A 12,010-nucleotide genomic window follows, 5' to 3' on the forward strand; every position below is an offset into this window, starting at 1 on the left:
CAACAGCATTATCTTCTTTTTACAGGTAAGGAAATAGAGGTTCGTGAAAGTTAAGTAACCCAGCAGACACATGTAAACATGTGTTATCATATAGGTATTCTCTCCAGGGCTTTCTCCACTTGCAAATGATGTTTTTTGGAGCCAGCAAGATGCAGTAGAAATTTCTGTGTGGTCATTGTTTGGGCAATCGGTGGGGCTGATAAACAACTGTGGGTAAGATAGGATAGAGCCCCATGTCCAGCTCCCTGCTCAGCGGGGAGTCTGCTCCCACCTCTGCTTGTGCTCTCTCTTTCTTGCTGTCTTTCTCTGTCAAATAAATAAATAAAATGTTTAAAATAAACTAAAAATACAAAGGAGAAAGGGTCGCATCATTTTGGCCTGTTGGCCGGGAAGACTCTAAGTGTCCTCAAGTCTTTGTCCTTCCTGGGCAGACTGTTGGGGCCAGGGCAGGGGATGGGAGAGGGGCTGCATCATTCCCACGGCAAGCATATGGGCAAGTGAACCCCTGTCTTGTGGTGGTTTCAGTTCTCATTCCTTCCCAATATTACACTTGCATTCTTTTGGTTGACAGAGTGTTGTCCATCAATAATTGCTGGTGCTGGAATTCCTCACACAAAGAAGCTCATACAATTAGGTCTAAAATTCCAAATTTTGCTAGTTCTTTTTTCTTAATTTCCAAAGTACCACATGTCCTTTCTTTTCTGATTTAAAGGGACTCTGCTCTCGTCACGATTCAGTTTCCCTGTCTCTGTGTTAGTAATTTAGTTTGTTACGTTTGGCAAGGAATATTTGAGAAAAATCTCTCAGAAGAATAGTAAATCTTACTAGTCCTAAAATCTAGTGAGTGAACTCAGGATGGAAGCAACAAAGTTTTAATCAAAGTAAGCAATAATGACAGGTTTATTTAAAATTTCCAGTAGGGAAAACCCTCTAGTTTTGGAATAAAAGTACTCAATGTACGAGAGCATAAGTGAATATAAAAGATTAGCAGAAGAAAAATAAAACCAAACATAGTACAAAAAAATTTAAAAAGTTTGAAATGGATTTAAACAGGGATGTTCTTTAAATCCTCCAAATATTAAACAGTTACTAGGTTTGGCAAACAATTCACTTGAAAATTAAAGCCCATTTCTGTAAACTCCATAAAAACTGCTTATTACATTCAAGCACTCCATACAATTGGTATCGAAACATACAGGCAGTCGGTCTCAGAGTAGCAGGAATTACTCATTTGCTCTCACAGTTATATGAATGAACCAGCTGCATAACTGCTTTTTGGAGAGGAAGGGATAGAAGACACGAAAAAAAAAGTAGGATAAAATCTCTAAAAAATTGAAACACAGCAAAATTCAGACATCAGTTTGTTTCTTGAAAGCAACAAACTGACTCTTTACAGTATATTCTACATTTGCAGTTGTCATTTCCCTCTCCCCCACCCCCCTCAAATACTCCTAAATCCACTAGTCTAATCAACTCTTAACTTCCAAATATTCTGTACATATATATTTAGCAAAGAGCATATGCCTAACATTATTCTGACAGCAGTATGGTCAGCATACAATTTTAGAAAGATTACCATGTATATCATCAAGACTAAACTTTACTTAAAAAACAAAAACCATTGCTAAACAAATAGTTTTAAAATATTATGAAAACCCATGAAGAGAAGACTCAACATGGGTTCTAAACCTGATAAAAACACACTTCAGAGAGACTATTAATGCTAAACTTTTGCCAAATGATGACCTTAAAGTGCCAAACACAAAAGAATCTCTTAGGATCGTTTCTCCGATAGATAATTTGTCCCTGGCTTGGCCATCTCTCCTTTAACTCTACATGAAGTCCTGCTAAAAAGTATGCATTTTAGTTGACTTTACCATAGAATGTTACAATGTAAACTAAACGGGTTCTTGATATCAACAGTATGTTACCAAGGTTTTTTTTATTTCTGAATCCAACAGTTGGTCACAGAGGTCAAGTATTATCAAGGCTCCTTTGTCAGTTCTTGATCTTGTCTGACTCACTCATCCATCCTTCAAGTACATGCAAGGCTCAATAGTTTTCAAGAGGCAGAAGCCTGAGGCCGTTTAAGACACAGATGAAATAGGATTGTGAGGTGAACCCATCTGAGTAAGAACTTTATCCAGCCACTGGAGGGGGCCGTGCAGGTGGATCTCAATCCAGCAGGGGGTGCTAGTAACATCCTGGCGGTGGTACTCTGCTCCCCAACCCTAGAAGACACATTGGAGGTCATTAACCTGCTTAACACTGTGGTTAAACTTTTAAGTAAGAAGAGTTCCCATAAACAGACACGCTGATTAAAGACACGGATGCTTTCTGTAAGACAGATGCTTGTGTGTGCGCGCACACACACACACACACACACACAATTTGGAAGGCAATTTCAGGGGATGGACCCCTGTTCAAGGCTCTCTAAAGTCCCTCCACACATTCCAGGTTAAGAAGTAGTACTCTTGGGGAATGGAAGTCTCAAAATACCTTATAAGGCTGTTTTAACAAAGGCACTTTTTACCTTTCATTTTCATTGCCCACTGTGTTACTGATAGTATTGTAACAGATATTAAATACTCATTATCACCAAGAAAATAAGGAAAAGTTATGTTAGACAAACTGACATTCTGCTTCTTGCCCACTCAGTCACTGACGGTCCTCCTAGCAACACAAGAGCTCTTGGTCTTTCAATCTCGAAGCAAGCTGGCAGAGGCACACACATATCCAAAAAGCTATTACTGACACCTAATCATTGCTTCAAATCAACAGATTCCGTTACACATTTGTACAAGAAGGTAGCTTGCCTGACATCTTCAGTATTACTGAATTGGAACACTAAAGTTGAAAAAGAGAAAGGTAATCTTGCAATTGTGAAGGTCAAAAAAACTCACTGATGTGGTGGGCAATGGAAAAGCTCTGATAAACCCCTTATTTCCTGAGGGATGTCAGAGAAGGTTGGGTACCATTTATCTCTGACACCTACTTACTCCAGGACATTCAAGAAATACATATAAATATCAGAACTTTCAGGAAAAAGTTGTGATACATGAACTGCATACATATATACATCCATGCATTTCCCCTTCTATCAGTACATTGCTAATCTTAATTTAAAGGTTTGTGTGCATGTTTCTTCCATTAGATAGTAAGTTCTTTGAAGGCAGGGACCAGATCTTATTTATATATATTTTTTTAAAGATTATTTATTTATTTATTTATTTGACAGAGAGGGAACAGAAGCAGGGGGAGTGGGAGAAGCAGGCTTCCCACTGAGCAGGGAGCCAGATGTGGGGCTCAAACCCAGGACCCTGGGATCATGGTCTGAGCTAAAGGCAGACGTTTAACGACGGAGCCACCCAGGCGCCCCAGATCTTATTTATCTTTGATTGCAAACACCTAGCAAGGTGAATGGCACAAAGCAGAGCCCTAGAGATACTTGTTCAGCTGAAATGACTTGGAATTTTCAGAAATATGGGGAGTTTACTGTGCAAATAATTTATAAAATGTGTGCTTTAAAGTCCAAAATAACAGTCTTCAAAATAACACAAGATTGACTATTAATATTAATAAAATGTTCTGTATCATTTCTCTAAGATGCTAAGTGTGACAAGGGCAAGGTATGCAATCCTTATGATAATAAAGAACAAGACTGTAGAAATACTATGAAATTTTTTGGTGCAAATGTATAAGCAGCTGCCCTTTATCATGTCAGCAGGAGTTTTAAAACAGAATTTGTTTATCCTCAACTCCAAATCCAGCTTCCCAGCTATGTTCATTATATTATTATTATATATTATATTAATATATCATATATATATAAATAATATATTATTCTATTGTATTACCCTCCATTCCAGTATACACCACATTATTTTATAATTAAACATATAATAGGCCATTAGCATTGTGAACCTAGAGACGCTAGGTGCTTTTTCATCTTTGCATTAATTCTCTGGAATAGTGCTAACAATATTTGCTGAATGAATGAAATCTAATACATTTTAATGCATATCCTTATATCATAAACACTTTTTATTAGCATAAACTTTGTTCTTACTTCTGTAAAAGTAAGTAATTTGAAATGTATAAAAGTAAAACCATTAAAAAGGGGTAATCAATATGAAATGAGCTTGAGGAGAAAGCCAGCTGGAGCAGCAGAGTCATAAATTCTACGTGAGTGGTCCTTCAATAATAGTAGACTCTCCAAGGAACCCCGGTAATGGTTACCACAGTTCCTAACTCCATCCACCCATTTTAAAGATGATGATCACGAGGACCAGCAAAGGATCCCTGTGCTTTAACTACACAGTTAAAATGGCAGATAAAACTAGAGTCCAGATCTTTTGACTCTTAACAGGTACTCTTTCCTCCATACCATAAAACAACAAACAAAAAGCACTGGTGGCAAATTACTGTCCTCATTTTAAAATTCACTTTAGCCAAAATGCAAAGTCAAAAATTAAACAGTGAATGTTAGTTGTGGATGAGAAAGATCTTTGTAGTCTCACGGGTACATAGCATATTGGTCAACCTCTCTAAAGGGTAAAAAAAAAACCTCCTTAATACTAAAAAGGCACCAGACTCAGCTACAAAGAACTGCTGAATAATGTTTCGAGAAAATATTAAAAGAACGCTGTCAAAATCTGCTAATATGATTCAAAGAAGTAAGAAAAAAAGATAGAGAAAGGTATCTTTGATCTAAAGGATGATTAACAAAGTAAGGTTCCAAAATTACCCTCTCTAACACACACATTACAGAACAGGTTTAACAAGAAGTTAGGTGAGCTTCTGAAGAGAGTACATAAAAGGTGATTGCCTCACCCAAATATATAATTAGTTCTGTTTCTCAAGGTAACAGAGGATGAAAATTTATCTTTGAGAACTCAGAGACAAGCCAATCACTACAGTAAGTTACAACTCATGAAATTTAATCAGATATTTACTTTTTTTACATTTCAATGACATCTTAAAAATTTTATTTCTCAGAGGCAGAAGAGAAGGCAGAAAAGAGATCAATTATTGTGAGCAATGTCATTAACCTTCTCCATCCTCAACCCTAACAATAATCTTAGAACCAAGGCATCTACTGATCTGTGGGCAAGAGTCTTATTAATTTTTGAATTATAAGAAAATGATGAGGTTTTACTGAAAACATTTTTAAAAAACCCTGACTAGTCAAAAGTAAACCCCAGTGTGATGAATATTTACAAAAAGATCACTTGTTTATTGCTGAGACAAAAGCAACAATTGTTTACCACCATCTAAGTACTAAAACAGAATGAAAAGGAAGGGACGTATATTTAACTAAACTGATCTCTTAAGAAAACCATGCGATTAAATTATACGTGTTAAATGCATAGCATAACATTTTCTTATGGTACTACAATGGTTAAAATCGTGCCTATTTGAATAGGAAAAAGTTATCTGAGGCTCCTACACTCTTGACATTTAATACAAACACTCCTGTAATTCTAATTATATCCTCCTAATAACTGACATCCTTACTCAAGTTCAAAAACGCCTAGGTCATAAGTGGGCTTCTATGGACACATAGCAAGAAGACTAGATTTATACACCGAGACGAAGTGCATCGAGTCAAACCCTAACCAGAGCAACGGAGCTCACTTACCTTTACAAAGCTCATGCGGATAGTGCACATTTTAGTGAGCTCATAGACTGTCTCGAAGCCGTGGTTCACAGACTGTGCCAATAACTGAGCGAATTCTTGGTTATTGAAGATTTTCAAACTACACCCACTAGGGATCTTGCAGACAGTAGTGGGGTGAAATCCATGATGGTAGTTGCAGTTCCGACTCTGCACAAAGATGCTGCTATCGCTGAGGCATTCGGCATACACTTCCCCTCCCACGTAGTAAAGATGCACTCCTGCAGGAAGACAACGTGTGCAATGTCTTCGTCACCACTTTTCACAGCCGTAAAGCTTCTGTGTATCTTCAGTATATGAATTTGCATGGATTTAAACTTTGGCTAATTAGAGAGATACGCTCCAAATCTTGGACAACTGATAAAATCTCATTTAACCCTATTAGTTCACACAATGTTCTTTTGTTAACACGTATGTCTAAGAGGTTTCTAGGAAATAACATAACAAAGACAGGAGAGAAAGGAGGGCCAAGACGAGTGAAAGAACTAGAAAACCAGAGGTGGAGGCAGTACTGCTGAGAGCTGTCAGATGTAAGGTCTGGGGGAAAATAATTATAAAAATAATTCATACTGTGTGCAATCTGATCTCCCCGAACTACCATCTGCTCCAAACTTCTTCCTGTGACATCTTAGAGTGTAGGAAATTGATCCTACCCAGCCTTTAAAAAAAGGAAAGTGTGTGTGGTGGGGGGGGGCACTTTCTGACAAAGCCCTATGCTATTAAGGGACATTACTTTATTATAGGCCACGCAGCGAACAGAGTCATATCCCATGTGGCTTTAAACACTCTACCTTGCAGGGAACTCTGGCAGGTCTCAGCCAATCCTTAAACTATTGTCTCCAATCCAATCCAAAAAACTGCGTGTTGTGCTTACATGTACACACAATGGCTAAGACTTCTGTAACAATTAAATAACTGCTGGAACAGAAGCCCATTTTCCTGTGTGATGTAGAGAAAACAATTTAAGAGTGTGTGTGTTTACTTTTTTTGCTGATTATAAAAATGAGCAGTATTTGTTTTTGAACACTTAGAAAGTAAAACCAAATATAAAGAAGCAGAAAGTATCACTTGTTTCATGACACAGAGGCAGTAACTGTTAATATATGGACACACTGGATTCCAGGTTTTGAGTATTACTAAACTTTCTCTGCAAACATTTAAACATAATCTACATGATTATACAGACACAACAATTTACTTTAGCGATTCTCCCAACACGGGACTACAGCACTGATACTTATTTTCTGTTACAACAATGCCAGGATAAATGTCCCTGGATAATTTCTGATAATATCCTTAGGAGAGATTCCTGGAAGTTAAATCGCCGGATCAAAGGCTCTTGATTCGCTTTGCCAAACGACTTTCCAGAATGCTTGTATCAATTTACACCCCACCAGCAGTGTAGGAGGGCCCTTCTCGTTTTGCCTATGCCAGGATGAAGTGAGCTTAAGACAAAAACAAATAAATTAAAATAAATCACAGCCTAAAAACAGTATTGTTTTAATTTACATGTGAGACTGGATATGCTCTCATTTGTTTATTAGCCATCTGTGTTTCTCTTATGAACTTACTGTTCCTATTTTTTTACTTATTTATCCCACTGGGGTTCTAGTATTTTTATTGTTTTTTTATGAGCTACATGTAAGATATAAATAATTTATTTCCTATTTGTTTCCCCAATAGTCCTTTGTATTTTTCTTTAATCCACAGAAGTTTGAAAGCTTTGAGTAGTCAAATCTCTCGTGATCTTTTCTATTGCTTTTTATGCTTAGAAAATTTCTACCTCTCTGATCAAATGTATTTTCTTCTAGCTTCTTAATAGCTTACCATTAAAGAAAACTCAATTCATTAATCTATTTGCATATATGAAATGAGGTCAGGGTTTCTCTCTACAGCCTCACCTAAAAGCTAACTTTGTTACCGCAGGACCACTAGAAGACTACCGATTTGTTATGCTTCACTTAACATACATTAATTTTGAAATACAATATTGTCCGAGTTTAGTTTATTCTACCCATTTTGTCTAAACCTGATTTAACTGTAGTTTCATAATATTTAATTAACCTAACATCAAGAATTTTTTCTTTACTCTTCCATTAAAAAATTTGGCTATTTTCACTTGTTTATCCTGCCAGGCGATATCAGAACACATTTTCCAACTTTCAAAAAAATAACACATTGTGATGGATTGTTTTAAACCACAAACTGAAATTAGGAAGAATAGATGTCCCTAAAATATTCTCATAATATTAAGCCCTCTCTTTAAGGAACACCAACTGCTTATTTATATATCTAAATTTTCTTTCTCTCAATAAAATTTGGTTTTCTTTACATAATTCTCATGTATTGCTTATTCAGATTATTTATTTTCTGTTGCTATTGGAAATTTCATTTCCTCCTCCACTGTATTTTCTAACTGGTTATTCCCAGATTGAAGAAAACTGGCATATAGTTTCTAAAAATAAATTATTTAGAAGTTTCTAGATAAACAACCATAACTTTTGAATACACACAGTGGCCATAAATATTACCATGGTCAGTATTATTTATGTCAGTAATACCAACGTGGGTTAAGGAGGAGAGGCACTCACAAAACAGACTTATGGTACAAGTGGAAATTAATAAAAGCTTCCTGGAAAATAATTTGGCATAATATATCAAGACCTACTTTTGACCTAATTTCACTTCAAGAATCTACCCCGAGAATACTGTCAATTAGTTAATCATATCATCTGCAATAATGATAATTTTGGCTTATTTCCATTATTGGTAATTCTACATTTGAATACACTAGTCAAGGTATCTGGAACAATTTTAAGTAACAGCATTCCCAGAATCCTTATTTTCTTCCTAAAATCTTTCTTTTTTTTCTTTAAGTAGGCTCCATGCTTGGCATGGAGCCCAATACGGAGCTTGAACTCATGACCCTAGATCAAGATCAAGAGTCAGACATTTTAAACAACTGAGCCACCCAAATGCCCCTCTTCCTAATTTTTAATAGAAATGTTTCAGAGTACAATGACTTTTTAGTACTTTGGGGTAATGGTCAACTTTAGAACTTATTGAAAAATACATTCCTATCCCAAATGCATGCAAAATTGTGTTTATGCACAATTTCCAGGGCTTATAGATCATAGATATCTATATGTCATGAACCTAGGTTCTAGCATTTCTTCATCACATGTGGAGTTTAGGGTTTGTTTTTTTCCCCCCTTAATTGTATTAAGGAACTACCAACTAATTCCTGTTTTAGGAGGTGGGTTTTTTTTTTTTGGATCAAGAATTGAACTTTTATCTCAAATGCCTTTTAAACATTAATTAAATAACCACTTGAATTGGTCCACTGTTCTAAATTTTATAGTAGGTCATTTAAAAAAAAAATGTTTACTATGGAAATAGATTCAAATATACAGAAATAGAAAAGCCAAGAATAACGAACAAAGAGCACTCATCTAGCCACTATTGTTACAATTTATTCCAGGTGTTTGATCATTTGCACCTCCTTCCCTTCTATGCTTTCATACATACCCTCAGATACATTCATTTATACACGTCCACAGATATATAGATGTATATATGCACATGTCTGCCTATACTCTGACACAGGGTTAGTTTTGGATGGATAGATATCTTTATGTATACACGTGTGTGTGTTTTTCCTAAGACTAGGGGTATTCTCTTCTATAGCCACAGTACAGTTAGCAAAGCCAGTGCATGGAACATTGGAAAAATAGTCAGTTGTATCTAATCTATCACTCGTGTTCTAACTCTGCCTGCTGACCCCAGTAAGGTCCTCTGTGGTATTTTTCCCCCTTTCTGGGACAGATCGTGTTCAGGGTCAGCTTATTACACAGCTGTCATAGTTCTTTAATCTCTTTTAATGTGGAACATTTCCACACCTTTGCCTTCTGACGTTGATTATTTTGGAAGAATACAGTTCCTCCTCTCCCCTTTGAGTAGAATTTTCAGTTTGTGTGAATATTCCCCATTGATGAGATTAAGATTTGCATTCTTGACTGGAATTCTGCATAGGTGATGCTGCCTCCTACTCAGGGCATCACATCTGGTGGCATATGAAATCCATCTTTTCTCACTGGTGATGATAATTTTGATCTCCCAGGCAAGACGCTCTCCAGTGTCTCTACTGTGTAACTAGTGATTTTTATTCTCCCTTGTAACTAACAGGCAGGCTGTGAGGAGACACTGCAAGACCATGCAAATATCCTGATTCTTGCCAAAAGTTCTGTTTAGCATCCACTGAGGACTCCTGACTGATGGCTGCAAAATGATGACTTTCTAGCTCTAGCACTCACTTTGCATTTCCCAATCAGCCTTCCCCATTCATTCATTCCTGTAGCGATTTATTATTGGTAGGGACTTACAAATTACTGTTGTCTTTCAGTGGTTTAAAATCCATAGCTGTACTTAATTATTTTGGTGCTTCAACAGTCCCAGAATTGGCCAGGGGAAGCCCCTCGAAGTTGGCTCCTGTGACAGGCCCCCATCATTTTCATAAGTGTTTCTTCACTGTCTGGTATAACAAAATGTTCCGGGCTCATCGTTGTCTACCCGGAGTCAGCCCTTTCCCCGAGAAGCCCCGGATCCTCACTCAGTGGGAAATGGTGTTAGAGATGACGGCCTGAGCCCCAGATGTGCTCCCTTCTCCTGGGTGTCTTTGCCTGTTGGCCCTTCCAGCAGACGGATCAGAGATTATAAGCATATTTGAGCGCACCTACACATGCACACGCACACACACACATCCACGAGAACATAACCATGCAGACACAGATATGCACACATATTATTAAATCATCATTTCACCCTGATACCACCACAGGGTTTATCTGTTGCCCTTCTCCACGCCAGTATGTTTCTCATTCCACAGTGAAAAGCCAGACTTTCTCTCAGCAACACTGCACTCAGTCATTTGCTTCACTTTCTGTCTCAAAGTTCTGGGACTGTTTCACCCATACTGCTACTAGATAATCAAGTCTACTAAGAGAGGTTCAGGATTCGTTTGCAAGCACTCTACCCTACCTGGCCCGGACTGAAGATACATGGCCAAACACCATGTTCGTAAGTTATTCTGGATTGGTTCTTTCTTTCTTTTTCCCGTGAGTTACGGTACTCATTCAAAACACATTAGGTTTACTTGTTTTAACCTGCGTTTAGTTTGAGGTTGTAAGTCACTTTCTAACAGCTGCTTTTTATTCTGCAGCAAAAGTAAGATAGAATTGTGCTCCCCAAATCACTATTTTAGCTAATTAATATCGACTCCCATGAGGTGGCAGACACAAAAACTGCGGATTGGAAACTGAGTAACGTCTTGGTAATAGAAACTGAAAAAATATTTATGAACTGGAGCCAGTGTTTACTACCTGGTGTTTGCTCTCCGAGTCTGCCCCAGGAACGACTAAGTCAGTTCTGGGGGAACCGGGACACAACAGACAAACATCTGAACGAGGTTCAAGCGCACACTCACCTTTTCCAATGTGCCGCCTGGTGTTTTCGATAGTGGAATTCCGGTTAACGTTGGACAGCAGCCCGAGGCAGAAACGGTTCTTATTGTTGGAAGGATCGGTGAAACCATCCACCAACACACTTGTGGAGGAGGCGTGGAACGCTTCACCCACACGATTGTTGAGCTCATAGTAGACAATAGAGCACCAGTGTTTGGGTTCCTCATAAGCAACCGCCTGAACATCTGTAAGAAAGAAGAGCTCAGAGTCAACCTCGGTTAGTGCCTCAGGCTCTCAAAACCTGAAACTGTTGTGAAACTGGCTCAGAATCATGGAATGAAGATGCGGAAAAGCAAGCACCATTATAATGTGTACAGTTTCTCTGTGACATCTAACATAGGTCCTCCTTGCTAAGTGTGACATTCCCCTTTAATTGGAAAATAATCTCCCAACTACTATCAGATCACTGAGCGCCAGCTAAGCAAGCACACCAACGGCATTTGCTGACCACTCACAATATTCTACTTGCTCCACCATATGCCAGAATGGAAGTCACCCCCACCGCGGACACTGGCTCCCCATCTAAAGAAATCCAAGTGGCAAGTGAAAAACAAATGGGAAGAGCACAATAGAGGACAGGAAATGTGCCAAAGGTGCTGGCAGAAAAAGGGTGACTTTCAACAAAGCCTTCGTAGGCCTAGCAAATGAAAATCAGTTTCTAATTATTGATAAGAAGTTCCCTTTCTTCACATTTAGCTGCCAATAACTATCACAGCCACAGCTCGGCTCCAGTCCTCAAACGCAGGAAGAAATCTTGCCAGCTGGCCATTTTTACAGAATGAATCATATCTCTCTCATCCAGATTTCATGCTAA

The 12,010-nt window shown here is 38.0% G+C and overlaps 1 protein-coding gene across 1 annotated transcript in view; it reads right to left on the minus strand.

Annotated features, from left to right (window-relative positions):
* Nucleotides 1-882: 882 nt before the first annotated feature.
* Nucleotides 883-12,010, minus strand: part of SMAD1 (SMAD family member 1) — a 44,261-nt gene continuing 33,133 nt past the window's right edge. The window contains exons 4-6 of the mRNA XM_032855598.1: nt 11,160-11,381; nt 5,642-5,898; nt 883-2,231 (exon numbers count right to left, since the gene is read on the minus strand). Of these exons, the coding sequence (XP_032711489.1) occupies nt 2,088-2,231; nt 5,642-5,898; nt 11,160-11,381 (623 nt within the window). The 3' untranslated portion in view covers nt 883-2,087. The remainder of the gene's footprint in view (nt 2,232-5,641; nt 5,899-11,159; nt 11,382-12,010) is intronic.

Source organism: Lontra canadensis, unplaced genomic scaffold, assembly GCF_010015895.1.
Source record: "Lontra canadensis isolate GAN:19392208 unplaced genomic scaffold, GSC_riverotter_1.0 scaffold10, whole genome shotgun sequence".
Taxonomy (NCBI): domain Eukaryota; kingdom Metazoa; phylum Chordata; class Mammalia; order Carnivora; family Mustelidae; genus Lontra; species Lontra canadensis.